Source organism: Myotis daubentonii, chromosome 15 (assembly GCF_963259705.1).
Source record: "Myotis daubentonii chromosome 15, mMyoDau2.1, whole genome shotgun sequence".
Lineage (NCBI taxonomy): Eukaryota > Metazoa > Chordata > Mammalia > Chiroptera > Vespertilionidae > Myotis > Myotis daubentonii.
Window position 1 is genome coordinate 27,396,455 of NC_081854.1, and position 17,369 is coordinate 27,413,823.

Genomic DNA, 17,369 nt, shown 5'->3' on the forward strand with positions numbered 1-17,369 from the left:
GAACAGACTGATGAATCTCAGAGGCAAGGGGGGAGGGCAGGAAGAGATTAACCAAAGATCTTATATGCATACTAGAGGCCTAGTGCATGGATTCGTGCACTCGTGGGGTTCCTCAGCCTGGCCTATGCCCTCTCACAATCCAGGGCCCCTCAGGGAATGTTGGAGAGCCAGTTTTGGCCTGATCCCCGCAGGCCAGGCTGAGGGACCCCACCAGTGCATGAATCCATGCACCAGGCCTCTAGTAAAAGATAATACAAAAGAGAAAGCCATACAACAATGTCGCCTACCATCAAGCAGGTTTTATTTCAGAAATGTGATGATGCTTAAAAAAACTTTTATTTTAAAATATTTACAAGATCCCCACCCCCGCAAAAAAAATCAACAAAAACTCTGAAAAAATGGTCCTACCTCACCCAGCCTCCCCTCCAAAGCTAACAATTTAGTTACCTACTGTACATTATCAAAACCAGGAAAATTGACATTGGCACAATATAACTAACTACATTACAGATCTCATTCAGATTTCAACAGTTTTTGCATGTACTCATTTCTTGGTAGATCTGCATAACTAACACCAAAAATTATGAAAAAACTGTTCTGCCCAGCAGGCGTGGCTCAGTGTTTGAACTGAGGAGGTCATGGTTTGATTCCTGGTCAGGGCATATACCTGGGTTGCAGGCTTGATCCAGTGTGGGGGTGCAGGATGGCAGCTGATCAATGATTCTCTCTCATCTCCCTCTCCCTTCCTATCTGAAATGAATAAAAACATTTAAAGAAAAACAACCTGCTCTGACCAGTTTGGCTCAGTGGATAAAGCATCGACCTGCGGACTGAGGGGTCCCAGGTTTGATTCTGGTCAAGGCCATGTACCTTGGTTGTGGGCACATCCCCAGTAGGGGGTGTGCAGGAGGCAGCTGATCGATGTTTCTCTCTCATAGATGTTTCTAACTCTCTATCCCTCTCCCTTCCTCTCTGTAAAAAATCAATAAAAAATATATTTTTTTTAAAAAAAGAAAAACAATCTGTTCTGCTACCACAATGAAACTCCCATGCTACAGCTAGCTACCAACCCTTACCGTTCTTTTTTTTTTTTTTAAATCTTTACCAGAGAATATTTTTATTTTTATTGATTTTTAGAAAGACAGGGAGGGCCCTAACTGGTTTGGCTCAGTGAATAGAGCATCAGCTTGCGGACTGAAGGGTCCCAGGTTCGATTCCGGTAAAGGGCATGTACCTTGGTTGCGGGCACATCCCCATTGGGGGTGTGCAGGAGGCAGCTGATTGATGTTTCTCTCTCATCAATGTTTCTAACTGTCTGTAAAAAATCAACAAAATATATTTTAAAAAAGAAAAAGAAAAAAAGAAAGACAGGGAGGGAGGGAGAGAGGGAGAGAGAGAGAATGTTGATCGGTTGCCTCCTATTCTCAACCCTACTGGGGATCAAACCCACAACCAGGTATGGGCCCTAACTGGAAATCAAACCTGCAATCCTTTTGGTGCAAGGGATGATGCTCCAACCAACTGAGCAACCTGGCTGGGGCCACAGTTCATTTTTTTTAAAGCAATTACTCACCACACATTTCAAATATTGTCTCTATTGAGAAGCATAAAATATGGCTTTTAAATTCAAGTTACTTACCTATTTGTCTCTTGCTATCATTTCTGAGTTGCTCATTTTCTGGTCTTGAAACTTTGTGTATATCAGCTATAAGACATACAGAATAACACATTAACTCAGGACACATAATCAAAAATTTCTGTTAAGTTAGAAATGAGAAAACAAAACAAAAAACCCTCCAAATCTATACCCCCACCACCATCACTATTTTGAGCCAAATTTGAAAGAATGAACATTCTATCAAGTTCAGTTTAAACCTTCTAGGATCATTCATATAAAGTTTATCTTTTTAATGAAAATAAGGTGAATGGAAAATGTTGATGAGTCAATTAAGGAATTAGTAAATAGCTCAAGTTCTACCTCGCCTGTGCTCTTGATTCTCTATTGCTTTTTGGCTGGTAGATGGTAAAGGCCTGGTTGATACAGGGCTCCTTCTCCCAACAGGTGCTGGAGCAGGTAAGTGGGCCGAGGCGGTCTGTACTGCTTGTTCCATGGTAGGGCTTTTTCTCAAAGGATCTAACTGAGGGCTTGAACGACCTAAAACGTAACCAAAAGATAAGAAACTACCCTATCCTTCGGGGATTTCAAAATAACCTAGATGCTAAAAAAATGTCTTATTTTATTTCTACCAATTCAAATCCTTAGCACAAATTTGAATTCTTCTACTTATTAGACCAGAGTTTAAAACTGATTATCTTTAGTGGGCTGGTCACTAGGTTAGTTAAAAACAACAACAACAAAATACTCTGGAATTTTATCTGTATTTCTACCTATTGAGATAAGATTAAATAAGTTTTTCAAAAATTTCTGCCTGGTACAAGATTGCCCAGGAATGTTATCAAAGTTCATGCTGTTGGTCAGATGCAGGTTTATACCAATAACCATAACCACAAGATTCTATTGATACTTCGGCCATTATTTCCAGAAGCTTTAATATTTTAGATTACCTTTATATCTATAGGTATTATCTCCAGTAAATTACTATTATAAATAAAGTAAAGAACTAGAAAGTTAAGTGAAGTTCTTCAATACTTTAGGGGCTTGGGTAAATTAAACAACAATACTTAAAAGGCCAGCAACAGCCCTAGCCGGTTTGGCTCAATGGATAGAGCGTCAGCCTGCGGACCAACATGTCCTGGGTTCGATTCTGGTCAAGGGCACGTACCTTGGTTGCAGGCTTCTCCCCGGTCTGGGCCCTGGCTAGGGCACTGCAGGAGGCAACCAATCAATGTGTTTGTCTCACATCAATGCTTCTCTGTCTTACCCTCTCTCTTCTACTCTCTCTAAAAGAGCAATGGAAAAATATCCTCGAGTAAGGATTAACAACAAAAAGGCCAGCAACAAATAAACCCTTCAGGTAATTACACAGAAGTGATAATAATTCCTTGCCATTTAAAACATTTCTTGTCAATTTTTACTTAATATAGATTTTGTACTTACAAATTCCATTTTTCCTTTTGAGGTCAGAGCTTCACAGTATAGTTACAATATGAACAGAAGAATGCAACATGGGGTGCTCCCATCATATGTTTTGTCCCTATATTTGCAATAAATCTCTGTTCAAGGTGCTCTCATATCCCATGAAACTGCACCAAAATGTCTTGTTAAAAAAAATTATGCTCATTTAAAAAAAATAAAAAATTCCCATATATGCTGCAAATGTCAACAATTGGTGAACCAGTGAATGCTGACAAAGCATTGGTTATTGTTCACTAGATGCTTCAGGGAACAATTAGTAACTAGAACCCCAATGCACGAAATTCAAGCATGGGTAGGGTCCGTAGGCCTGGCCGGCGATCAGGGCCGATCTGTGTGGCCTCCTGCTGGCACCAGCCTTGGCTGGCCTGGGGCCTGAGGGTAGCTCCTGTGTTGAGCATCTGCCCTCTGGTGATCAGTGCGCATCATAGTGACTGGTTGTTCTGCCGTTTGGTCGATTTGCACATTAGGCTTTTATTATATAGGATACTCCCCAAGATTATGGTTATCTAAAGTAGGCAATTGCAAATGTGTACCATTTCCAGCCATTAATACCAAAGTTTACTCTGCCATTAACAAAAACACTGTATATTCTGGGAAATCATAGAGGTTTATATAAGTTTTGGCCTATCAGAAGACATTTTGTCATTACTTATGATCTTCTAAAGAGATTTAATTTATAAAATAAGTGTTAAGTTTTTTGAAAATCCTATTGTTCAGTTAATGTTACAATACTACATTCTTCTAAGTTTATAAAATTTACTTTATCAGGTTTTTCTTTGAGAAAAGACCCTATGACAAGTATTAAACAACCACAAGTGACAGGGCAATCACAACATCTCATTTGTTGTATACTTTGTAATTAAAATCTACTAGCCATGATGGCAATTTTGTTATAAATAGAGAAATACAGGTGAGCCAGCCGTGGGCAAACTATGGCCCGCTTGAAATGAATAAAACTAAAAAAAAAAAAAAAAGACCGTACCCTTTTATGTAATGATGTTTACTTTGAATTTATATTAGTTCACACAAACACTCCATCCATGCTTTTGTTCCGGCCCTACGGTCCAGTTTAAGAACCCATTGTGGCCCTCGAGTCAAAAAGTTTGCCCACCCCTGTACTAGACGTATTATTAGGAATACATACAATAGCCATTTCAGCATAATAAAAACACACCCCTTGAAACATCTTCACATACTGGTATCAGTTAAAATTCTAGATGTTCTAATTTTGTAAAATTCAGAAATTATTGGTAGTAAAAATGCAGATTCCCAGGCCATCTCAGCCTTGTTATTGTTTTGTTAATCCTTACTAGAGGATATTTTTCCATTGCTTTTCAGAGAGAGTGGAAGGGAGGGAGAGAAGAACAGAGAGAGAGAGAGAGCGAGAGGAAGAGAGAGAGAGAGAGGGAGAAAGAGAGAGAGACTGGTTGTCTCCCACACTCAGGCCAACCAGGGGACGGGGAGCAAACCAAATACCCAGGCATGTCCCCTTGACTAAGCCACACCAGCCAGGGCTGTCATTCTTTATATAAATATATCTCTTTCTTACAATAAACTAGAGGCCCAGTGCACAGATTCGTGCACTGCTGGGGCCCATCAGCCTGGCCTGTGCCCTCTCAGCGGATGTCGGACTGCTGGTTTCACCCTGATCCCTACAGGGATGTAATACTGTGTGAAGGGGCAGGTGGCCAGGGAGGAGCCCGAGCCCGGGCCAGATGCTGTGCTGCTCCTGCTCATCCTGTTCCCGCTGTGCCTGCTGCCACTGCTTGGTAGTGCTGCAGTGGAGGCAGGAAAAGCTCATGCCGCCACAGCTGTGCTTGCCAGCTGTGAGCCCAGCGTCTGGCGCCCATCAGTCAGCTGAGCAGTGCTCCCACTGTTGGAGCACACCGACCACCGGGGGGCAGCTCCTGCACTGAGTGTCTGCCCCCTGGTGGTCGGTGCATGTCATAGCGACTGGTTGAGTGGTAATAGTCACTTCGGCTTTTATATATATATAGATATGTACTTTAAAAAATTTGTATTTAAAATTTAATTTAGTCCTAAGTAAGAGAGAAGGAATCTAGTTATTTTCCCCAAATGATCAGGCAGTTGTCTGTCCCAATATCATTTATTAAACAGCTTCCCTTTTTCTAATTTAAAAATAATATCTCAATCATATACTAATTATGTATATGATTTTTATTCCATTCATCTCTTAATTTATTCCTGCACTGTTTTATTTTATGAATAGATTATTGAGTAGGAAAGCCCTATTTCACTGCTTTTTATTTTTTAGATATGTCTATATTTCCACGTTTATTTTTAAGATAGTATGTGTATCTGTTTTATTAAGTTCTCATACCATTCCACTTAGACTTATTGAAATTACAATAAACTTAATTAATATGACAAGTAAAGCCTTCCCAATACTTTATCTCTGTGTCTAGGAATAAAATAATTCTCTAATTGCATGATCTTATTAGATTCCTCTATTACAGCGGTTCTCAACCTGTGGGTCGCAACCCCTTTGGGGGTCGAATGACCCTTTCACAGGGGTCACCTAAGACCATCGGAAAACACATATATAATTACATATTGTTTTTGTGATTAATCACTATGCTTTAATTATGTTCAATGTGTAACAATGAAATTGGGGGTCACCACAACATGAGGAATTGTATTAAAGGGTCACGGCATTAGGAAGGTTGAGAACCACTGCTCTATTATATTTTGTTTTCAACATAGAAATTGGTCTTATTTCTTTTATTTTCCTTTCTTTTTTTTTTTAAAAAAATATATATTTTATTGATTTCAGAGAGGAAGGGAGGAGATAGAGATAGAAACATCAATGATGAGAGAGAATCATTGATTAGCTGCCTCTTGCACACCCCCTACTGGGGACAAAGCTCGCAACCCAGGCATGTGCCCTTGATCGGAATTGAACCTGGGATCCTTCAGTCCACAGGCCAACACTCTATTCAGAGAGCCAAATCAGCTAGGGCGGTCTTATTTCTTAGTATGTATTTTTTACATATTTTCTCATTATTGTGAACATCATCTTTTATCCCCATTACATAATTAGTAGGTAAGGTTTTAGAACAATGATTGATTTTTGTGCTTTACTTTATCTTTTCCTTCTAATTTAAGCCCTTTATTAGTTTTAGGTTATTTAGTGAATTCTTAATTCCAAGTAGTAAGTCTTAGCACTGCCAAATAATGCTAATTTTAATAACTATGCCTCATTTCTTTTTCATGTGTTCCAGATTTAGCTAAAAATTCCAGAACAATGCTGAATAGCAATGATGATAGGCATCCTTATTTATGATTTAATAAGAATTCTTCTGGTGCTTCCATATTAAGGTTAAAGTTGGCTATTCATTAAGATAGCTAACATTTACTGATCATGTTCTATGTGCTAGGTACTATGATACTAATGGCACTGTATATATTTAAAAAAATTAATCCTCATAGTAAGTCTGTTAGTTACCAGTAAAGTCCCATTTTATAGTTTAGGAAACTAATGCTTAAAAAGATTAATAACTAAAATAACAAACTAATACACATATACACAAATATACACTTAAATTAACCTACAAAAAAGTCTGGAAGCATGTACAACAAAATATAAATATTTGTTATTTCTGGGTAGAGATTGTGGGCATTTTAATTTTTTCCTTATGCTTACTATATTTCTAATTAATCTACAACAAATCTTTAGAATGCTTAAAAATTAAGTTATTTTAAATCAATGAGTAACAGTAATTACAACTATTTCAAAATATCTACAGTAAGAGAGATTATGTTTAGCATTAGCTTGATTTTATTCTCAATAGATTTTAAAAATATTGTCCTGTGATTATGGCATCTTTCTGAAACGACTTCACGTTGTTTTATTTAAAAGTAAACATCTATATAAAGCAATGAAGCCAATAACATTTATTTTGGTAACAGATAAAAATAGATATGGAAACTTGGGACCACTGAAGGCTATAAGACTGGGTGAGGGGAAAAATATAATTTAGAAAAGAAAAAGAACAGGGTAGTTTAAGAAGCTTGTTAAGCCGAAACCGGTTTGGCTCAGTGGATAGAGCGTCGGCTTGCGGACTGAAGGGTCCCAGGTTCGATTCCGGTCAAGGGCATGTACCTGGGTTGTGGGCACATCCCCCGTAGGGGATGTGCAGGAGGCGGCTGATCGATGTTTCTCTCTCATCGATGTTTCTAACTCTCTATCTCTCTCTGTAAAAATTCAATAAAATATTTTATTTTTTTTTTAAAAAGAAGCTTGTAAAATGCTGACTCTAAAAGGGTTCTGATGTAGCAGTTCTCAAGATCTATATTTTTAAGTACAGTACTCAAGATGATTCGGTTGTGGGTGGTCTACACTGAGAACCATTGCTCTAGATCAGTAGTTTTCAACCTTTTTCATCTCATGGTACACATAAACTACCAAAATTCTGTGGCACACCAAAACAAACAAACACTCAGGTACTGTATAATTTTAATTCATTCATACCAAATGGCTATTGTTGTGTTGGCTGTTGTCATTTTTTTTTCCATTTGACAATTTAAGGGAAAAGAGGCCAGTGCCCCTGATTAAATAGTCAGGTATTGTATGTTTTAAAAATTCTTGCAGCAAACCCATTGATCATTGTTCTAGATCCTGTAAGGATGCTAGGAAAGATGCAAGAGCATAATGAATAGTTTGTTTTTTTTTTCAGCTGTTATTTTAAATTCATCAAGGAGAGTTCATTTTCAGTGGTGACTCTAGGATTAATTTGATATATTTAAGTATAATCATACAATTTATATTACACTTGCTTTGCAGAAAATTGTCAAACTTACAGAAAGGTCACTGCTTCAGTTTTATTATCTAAGACTGGAAAAAGTCTAAATAGTGGAAGTCATTCAACAATACACTTATTGCAAGAGCAATTAGGAGAAAAAATTTAAAAGAACCAAATAAAAATTATACAGGTCATTACAAACTGCAAAAATTCTTACATTCAGAGAAAGATAAAACCAGTATAAAAGTTTAGAATAGAAATATTTGAAAGAAAAAAACAGCTTACCTTGAGATAACTGTGTTTTTACAGATCTTGTATCCTGTGTAAAGGCAGAACCAACTGCACTACTTTGGGACAGGGTACTGCTGTTTGATGTTTCTGTTCCAAAGGATGTCAAGGAGCTTCCAGCTTAAAGAGATTATTTTAATGACAAAAAAATCTTTTTAAAAAATTTAAACCTTTAAGTTATATAAAGTAACGTACCAATTTAATGATAATTTTCATCACCCTCTTGTATCACTTATACATATTAATAATGCTGGAAATTAATGAAAGTGTAACAAAAATTAGTTTGAGAAATCTTTGGTAATACTATACAGGAAAAAAGCATGCCATATATATAATCCAGCATCCTAGATGCAAAAATTTTTCTAACGTGCAATACTGTCATAAGCAGTTATGTGGGCGGCATAGCAGGGACCCACATGAGATAAAGAAGTAGCAGAAATGGTACATTCTACACCAACATTAAGGTTCAATTATTTTAATTCCAAGTATATGCACAAATAGCCAAATCAGCAGATAGGTCTATGATGTGCTTTCCCAGTATTTCCAAGGCAACAGACAATGGACATTAGTCCATTTTAATGCTTCTACTCAGGATGGCACTGTGGGGGGCTGCAATCTGCCTAAAGCAACCACAAGAGCTTTGGTAAAGCCAAGTAATAAATCCCTAGAAAGGACCCAATTTTTTGTTATGCTAGTTTATATCAATCTTCTTTCTTCCTTAAGTTTCTACAGTACTCATGGATCATTCACTTTTCTTTCTAAAAAATATTTTTATTGATTTTTTTTAGAGAGGGGAAGGGAGAGAGAGACATTGATGTGAGAGCAGAACATGAATCAGCTGCCTCCTACACGTACCCCACTGGGGATCGAGCCCCAAACCCAGGCATGTGCACCGACCAGGAACAAAACTGACAGCCTTTCAGTGCACAGGATGACACCCAACCGAGCCACACAGGCCAGGGCAATCATTAAATTTTCATATGCTGTGCTCTCTTCTTACTATTTCATCTATGCAGGTTTTCTCTAGGAAGCATGTACAACAAAATATGAGTATTTCTATAGCCCTTCTCCCACCCCTAAATCCAATCTAAAGATGGTAATCAGAATATTTTTATGAGATATAAGTATAATCACATTACTACAATGTGAGCTTTCCACTGCTCTAAAGATAAAAGTTCAAACTACCTACATACCTCAGTTTATATGGCCTTCTCCTTATCTGCCTACCTCTTCTCTCACCACTTTAATTTTCACCAGTCTACTGCACAGAAATGTATCATCAATCTACTCTTTTGTTGTTGTTAATCCTTACCTGAAGATATTTTTTCTATTGATTTTTAGAGAGTGGAAGGGAGGGGAAGAAACAAACATACATGTGAGAAAGACACATTGGTTGCCTCCCACATGTGTCTGCGGGCTGATTCTAGTACAAACAGGTTGGCAAACTATGGCCTGTGAACCAAATTCAGGTTTGATTTCCTAGGAGGGCATATACAAAAAACAACCAATGCATAAATAAACAGAACAAATCAATGTTTCTGTCGCTCAAATTAATAAAAAAAAGATATTCCCCTCTCCACTGTACTGCACTGGCATCTTAATTTTACTTTTTAATATTCATATTGATTTTTAGAGAAAGAGGAAGAGAGGGGGAGAGAGAAACATCTATTTGCTGCCTCCTGCACGTCCCCTACTGGGGGATCCAACTGGCAAAGCAGGCATGTCCTGACCTGTAATCAAAATAGCAACCTTCTGATGCATGGGATGATGCTCAACCAACAGAGCCACAGTGGTCCTCTTAATTTTAAATCAGGATTTAAGTGAGTCTATTTCTTTATTCTTTATTCCTGATGTATTTGAGGCAATAATTCACTGTTCTGATTACTATAACTTCATAGTAAATCTTGAAATTGAGTAACAATCTAAAGCTTTCTTCTTCAAGATTGTTTTTCTTATTCTAGGTTTTTACTTCCATATAAGTATTAGAATCAGCATGTTAATTGCTATTTTAAAAATGTCTGATGGGATTTTGATCAGGATTATGTTCAGTCTGTAAATCAATTTTGGGAGAAAAGTCATCTTAAAAATAGTGAATCTTCCAAGCCATAAGCATGGATTAACTCTCCATTGATTTAGATCTTTAATTTCTCTCAGCAATGGTTTGTGGTTTTCATTATAGTGTTTTTTTTTAATATATATATTTTATTGATTTCAGAGAGGTAGAGGGAGATAGATAGAAACGTCTATGACAGAGAATCATTCATCGGCTACCTTCTACACACCTCTTATTGGGGATTGAGCTCGCAACCCGGGCATGTGTCCTTTACCGGAATCGAACCAGGGAACTTTTGAGTCCATTGGCCAACAAAAATATATATATACTAGAGGCCCAGTGCATGAATTCATGCATTGGTAGAGTCCCTCGGCTTGGCCTGCAGGAATTGGGCTGGAACCAGCTCTCCAACATCCCCCGAGGGGTCCTGGAAGTCGGAGCATCTGCCCCCGGGGTGGTCAGTGCACATCATAGCAACTGGCCAAATAGTAGGACACATAGCACATTAGGCTTTTATTATACAGGATTTTTTATTGATTTGAGAGAGGAAGGGAGAGAGATATGAACATCAATGATGAATCATTGATTGGCTGCCTCCTGCACACCACCTACTAGGGATTGAGCCCGCAATCCCGGCATGTGCCCTGACCAGAATCGAACTTAGGACCCCCTTGAGTCCGCAGGCCAACGTAGAGCAGTGTTCTTAACGTCAGCACTACTGACATTTTGGGCCAGATAATTCTTTGTTATGAGGGGTTGTCTTATGCATTGTAGGATGTTAAGTGGTATCCCTGGCTTCTACCCACTAGATACCAGTGGTAGCCTCCAGCTGTGACAACCAAAAATATGTCCACACATTACCAAATGTCTTCTGAGGATGGAAGGTAAAATTCCCCTCCACTGAAAACTACTGTTGTAGAGGTTTAAAAATATCTTTTTTGTTATATGCATTCCTGGCACCTGATGTTACTGATGCTATTGTAAGCTGTGCTGCATGTTACATTTAATTTCCCAATAATCTGTTCTAAATCAGGTGTCAGCAAACTTTATCTGTAAGTGGCCAGACAGTTAATATGATATTTAGGCTTTTCAGGTCATACGATCTGTTGAAACTACTCAACTGTTCTTGTAAAAGCAGCCATAGACTACATGTAAATAAATGAGTGTTGGTGTGTTCCAATAGGAGGCTGATCAAATTTGGTTCACAGGCCATAATTTGCAAACCCATCTGTACTAGAATAGATATACATATCATCATAGAATACAAGTAGAAATAGAGTTGATTTTATTCATTCATTTATTTACTTAAATCTCACCAGAGGATATTTTTTCCATTGATTTTTAGAGAGAGTGGAAGGTGAGGGGCAGGGGGTGTGTAAAGAGAGAGAGAGAGACATTGATGTGAGAGAGACACATGGATTGGTTGCCTTTTGTACTCACCCCAACTAGGGCTGGGGATTGAACCTGAAACCCAGGTATCCACCCCTGACTAGAAATCGAACCTGCGACACTTCAGTGTGAGGGCGGATGCTTTAACCACTGAGCTCATTGGCCAGGGCATTATTTTACCTTTTTATTAAAAAATTTGACACTAGCCGAAACCGGTTTGGCTCAGTGGATAGAGCGTCGGCCTGCAGACTTGAAGGGTCCCAGGTTCGATTCCGGTCAAGGGCATGTACCTGGGTTGCGGGCACATCCCCGATGGGGGATGTGCAGGAGGCGGCTGATCAATGTTTCTCTCTCATCGATGTTTCTGACTCTCTATCTCTCTCCCTTCCTCTCTGTAAAAAATCAATAAAAACATATTAAAAAAAAAATTTTTGACACTATTGCAGATGTCTCCCATTTGCTCCCCTCAACCAACTACTCCTCCCCATCCCTTGGCCTTTAATACCCATTATCCATGTCCATGGGTTTACAGTTGATTGTTGTATATTTACCACTTATCTCCTTACCATACTAAATTCATGTATTCATTCTAGTGGTTTGAATATTCTTTTGCATTTTTTTAAAAAAGATATTTTTATTGATTTCAGAGAGGAAGAGGGAGAATCATGGATTGGCTGCTTCCTGCACACCCCCTAGTGGGGATTGAGCCCCAGTCCCAGGCATGTGCCATTGACCTGAATAGAACCCGGGACCTTTCAGTCCGCAGGCCAGTGCTCTACCCACTGAGATAACCGGCCAGGGCCCTTTGCATTTTCTATGTACAAATTATGTCACCTTCAAATACTTTTAGTTCTTCCTTTTCATTCTTTAAATATTTTATTTTCTTGTCTTACTGAATTGAGGATCTCTACATTAAATAAAATATTGAGACAATTTTGCCTTTGCTTTTTATTCTTTATCCCAAGGGAAATGCATTCATTATTTCACCATTATGTAAGCTTTTTCATTTCACTGATCAAATTTAGGATTCCCTCTCATTTCTTTCTTTCTTTTAAATATATTTCTTTATTGATTTCAGAGAGGAAGGAAGAGGGAGCGATAGAAACATCAATGATGAGAGAGAATCATTGATTGGCTGATTCCTGCATGCCCCCGACTGGGGATCAAGCCCGCAACCTGGGCATGTGCCTTGGCTGGAATCAAACCTGGGACCCTTCAGTCTGCAGGCCATTGCTCTATCCACTGAGAAAAACTGCCTAGGGCTCCCTCCCATTTCTTAGTTGTTGATAAATGGGTGTTGAATTTTATCAAACGCCTGTCTATCTTTTGGAATTGCAGTTTTTCTCCTTTATTCTGGTAAGGTAGTAAATTACTAATGATTTTCAAATGTTCAAACAGCATTGCATTCCTGAGATAAATGTGACTATATCATTATGTACTCTCCTTTTTATGAATTGCTAGCTTCCACTGCTAATATTGTGTTAAGAACTTTTACATGTGTGTTCATGGGAGATGGTGAGCTGTAATTTTCTTTTCTTGTAATGACATCATCAGGTTGCCTCGGTTATTTGGTTAGGAAGTATTCCTCTACCTTTATTCTCTCAAAGAATTTGTGTTAAGACTGGTAAAATTATTTCTTCCTTAAGTGGTAGAATTTATCAGTAAAGCAAACAGTCTAGAATTTTCTTTGAGAGATTTCTAATTACAGTTTCAATTTCTTTAACAGCTTTTCTTTTTACTTTTTTAAAGATTTTATTTCCTGTTGTGTTAGATTAGGAAAGTTGTATTTTCCAAGGAACTTACCTAAGATGTCAAATTTATTGACACTACTCACAATATTTTCATATTCTTTTAGGACCTATAGTGATGTCTACTTTATTTTGTTGTTGTTAATCCTCACCTGGGGATCTTTTTTTGCACTGTTTTTCAGAGAGTGAGAAGGAGGAAAGGGAGAGGGAGCAAACCTGCAACTCAGGTACATGCCCTTGATGAGGAATCGAACCAGAGACCCTGTGGTGTGCAGGTTGACACTCTAACTACTGAGTAAACACAGGCCAAAGCTTCAATTACAAAAAAATTCCTCACCCAAGTATATGTTTGATTTTTGAGAGAGAGAGGGAGAAATGTGAGAGAGAAACATGGAACAGTTGCCTCCCGACCCACTGGGGATAGAACATGCAACATTTTGTTGTACAGGATGACACTCCAAACCATCTGATAGTGGTGATTTGGGTCTTCCTTTTTTTTTTTTTTTTAATTAAATCTTTATTGTTCAGATTATTACAGTTGTTCCCCCCCCCCCATAACTCCCCTCCACCCAGTTCCCACCCCACCCTCCTCCCTCACTCCCCACCCACTGTCCTCATCCATAGGTGCACGATTTTTGTCCAGTCTCTTCCCACATCCCCCTCATTCCCCCCCCAAGAACAGTCAGTCCACTCCCTTTCTATGCCCCTGATTCTATTATAATCACCAGTTCATTCCGTTCATCAGATTATTCACTTGATTTTCAGATTCACTTGTTGACAGATGTGTATTTGTTGTTCATAATTAGTATCTTTACATTTTTCTTCTTCTTCCTCTTCTTTTTTTAAAATTAAATATTTATTGTTCAGATTATTACAGTTGTTCTTCTTTTTTTTGCCCCATAGTTCTCCTCCACCCGTTTCCACCCCACCCCATGCCTTTATCCCCCACACTGTCTTTATCCATAGGTGTATGATTTTTTCCAGTCTCTTCCCGCACCCCCCACACCCCTTTCACCCTGAGAATTGTCAGTCCACTCCCTTTCTATGCCCTTGATTCCATTATATTCACCAGTTTATTCTGTTCATCAGATTATTTACTCACTTGATTTTTAGATTCACTTGTTGATATATATTTGATGTTCATAATTTTTATTTGCACCTTTTTCTTCTTCTTCCTCTTCTTAAAGGATACCTTTCAGCATTTCATATAATACTGGTTTGGTGGTGATGAATTCCTTTAGCTTTTCCTTATCTGTGAAGCTCTTTATCTGACCTTCAATTCTGAATGATAGTTTTGCTGGATAAAATAATCTTGGTTGTAGGTTCTTGGCATTCATCACTTTGAATATTTCTTGCCACTCCTTTCTGGCCTGCAAAGTTTCTGTTGAGAAATCCGCTGACAGTCGTATGGGTATTCCCTTGTAGGTAACTGACTTACTTTCTCTTGCTGCTTTTAAGATTCTCTCTTTGTCTTTTGCTCTTGGCATTTTAATTATGATGTGTCTTGGTGTGGTCCTCTTTGGATTCCTTTTGTTTGGGGTTCTCTGCACTTCTTGGACCTGTAAGTCTATTTCTTTCACCAGGTGGGGGAAGTTTTCTGTCATTATTTTTTCAAATAGGTTTTCAATATCTTTGCTCTCTCTCATCTTCTGGCACCCCTATAATTGATGTTGGTACGCTTGAAGCTGTCCCAGAGGCTCCTTACACTATCTTCGTATTTTCGGATTCTTTTTTCATTTTGCTTTTCCGGTTGGGTGTTTTTTGCTTCTTCACATTTCAAATCTTTGACTTGATTCTTGCACTCCTCTGGTCTGCTGTTGGGAGTCTGTATAATATTCTTTATTTCAGTCAGTGTATGCTTAATTTCTAGTTGGGTCTCATTAGATTTCTTGAGGATCTCATTAAGTTTATCAGCGGCTTCTAGACAGTTCTTGAGAGACCTTAAAAGTGTGGTTTTGAGCTCTATATCCTCCATTTCTGTCATTTCTGTCCTGTTTCTTTGTCTCGGCATTTTTTATGCTTTCTTGGTGCACCCCCTAGTGGTCTTTGTGCGCAGTCTTGTTGTAGTTAAGCCTTGACTGTTGTAGGTATTACTGGGAGGGGATTTGGCCTCCAGGCCAACTGGCTGTGAGAATCAGCTGTGTCTGCAGTGAGAGAACTTCTGTCCTCTGAGGAGGTGCTAATCTAGCCTTTGCCTGAGGCTATCCGGCAAATGGCTCTGTGCAGGGCTTGGGCGGGGCAGGGCGGGTCGCAGGGGATCCACAGGGCGGGTGGAGCAAGCAGTTATGGCTGCTCTCAGTCCCGTCCCCAGAGGCTCTGCCTCTCAGAGTCCCAGCAACCGCAGCAAACCTCGGAGAGAAAGCTGCCCTCGAGTTCCGACCTATGCCAGACAGTCCCGCTTCTCCCGTTGGAGTCTGGGTCTCTAGAGACTCACCCAGAACTGGAGCTCAGAGCCTGAGACTCCCTCCGGATTGGAACAGACAACCGCGCCCTCAGCCACCAGCCCACTCCGCGCGCACCTCCGCACCTTTGTATTTTCTGCACTGCGCCTCCTCTGAGTCTCCGTATGCTGTTCTCTTTCCTTCTAGTTGAAGAATTTCCCCTCAGCCAGCCTTCCTGTGGTTCTGGGTGATGTCCGTTCTGCCTTTTAGTTGTATTTTTGAGGTAGTTGTGTGAGGCAGCAATCTCCGGTGTTTACCTATGCCGCCATCTTAGATCTCTTCTTCCTCTTCTTCTTGGGTCTTCCTTTTTGTCTTGATCAGTCTTGATTAGGGCTTATTAATTTCATGAAAATTTTCAAAGAACTAACTCCTGGCTTTGTTGATGTTATATATATTTTGGCTTGTTTCTACTATTTTGTTTTTTGCTTTTAAAATTTTTCTTCCTTCTGCTACTTTTGGACTAAATTTCTTCTTTTTCTAGCTTAAGCTGGCAGCTTAGAATACTGATTTTAAAACATTCTTGTTTTCTAATATATGTACTTAAAGGCATGAAATTTTCCCTCAGTAGCAATGCTTAAGCTTAATTCCAATTCTGGTATGTTGCATTTTATAAACTTTATTTATTTAAATCTTTATTATTGAAAGTATATGTTCCCTTTTTTCCCTCATTAACCCCTTCTAGTCTTCCCTCCATTGCCCGCCCCAGGGCTTCACCACTCTATTGTCTGTGTTCATGGGTTACGCATATTTGTAAACAAGGTCTTTGGTTGATCATTTCCTATCCACCCTCCCATCCCTCTGAGATTCCACAGTCTGTTCTATGCTTGTATGCCTCTGGATCTATTTTGTTCATTAGATTCCACATAAGTGTGATCATGTGGTACCTGTGTTTCTGACTGGCTTATTTTTGCTAAGCATAATAGTCTCCAGGTCCCTCCATGCCGTCTCAAAGGATAAGAGATCCTTCTTTTTTACTGCTGCGTATTCCATGGTATAAATGTACCACAGCTTTTTTATCCACTCATTTACTGATTGGCACTTGGGCTGTTTCCAAATCTTAGCTATTGTAAATTGTGCTGCTATGAACATAGGGGTGCATACTCTCTTTCTGATTGGTGTTTTGGGTTTCTTAGGATATATTCCTATAAGTGAGATCACTGGGTCAAATGGCAGTTTCACGTTTAATTTTGGGAAATTCCATACTGTTTTCCATAATGGCTGCACCAGTCTGCATTCCCACCAGCAGTGTACTAGGGTTCCCCTTTCTCCACATCCTTGCCAGCACTTGTCATTTGTTGATGATAGTCATTCTGACAGGTGTGAGGTGATACCTCATTGTCATTTTAATTTGCATCTCTCTGACAATTAATTTTTCATGTCTCTTGGCCATCTATATGTCCACTTTGGAGAAGTGTCTATTTAGGTCCTTTGCCCATTTTTTAATTGGATTGCTTGTCTTCCTTTTAATTGGATTGTATGAGTTCCTTATATATTTTGGGTATTAACCCTTTATCAGATATATCATTGCCAAATACATTCTTCCATCCAGTGGGCTCTCTTTTCAGTTCGTTGATGATTTCTTTTGCTCCG

General features: G+C 38.9%; 1 protein-coding gene across 2 annotated transcripts in view; it reads right to left on the reverse strand.

The window, feature by feature from the left end:
* LSM14A (LSM14A mRNA processing body assembly factor) overlaps positions 1 to 17,369 on the reverse strand; it is an 83,393-nt gene that overhangs the window by 20,932 nt on the left and 45,092 nt on the right. The window contains exons 4-6 of one of the 2 annotated variants that reach the window (XM_059666975.1): positions 8,146 to 8,268; positions 1,979 to 2,155; positions 1,640 to 1,705 (exon numbers count right to left, since the gene is read on the reverse strand). In XM_059666975.1, coding sequence (XP_059522958.1) covers positions 1,640 to 1,705; positions 1,979 to 2,155; positions 8,146 to 8,268 — 366 coding nt within the window. The remainder of the gene's footprint in view (positions 1 to 1,639; positions 1,706 to 1,978; positions 2,156 to 8,145; positions 8,269 to 17,369) is intronic. The other variant, XM_059666976.1, reaches the window with a different exon arrangement.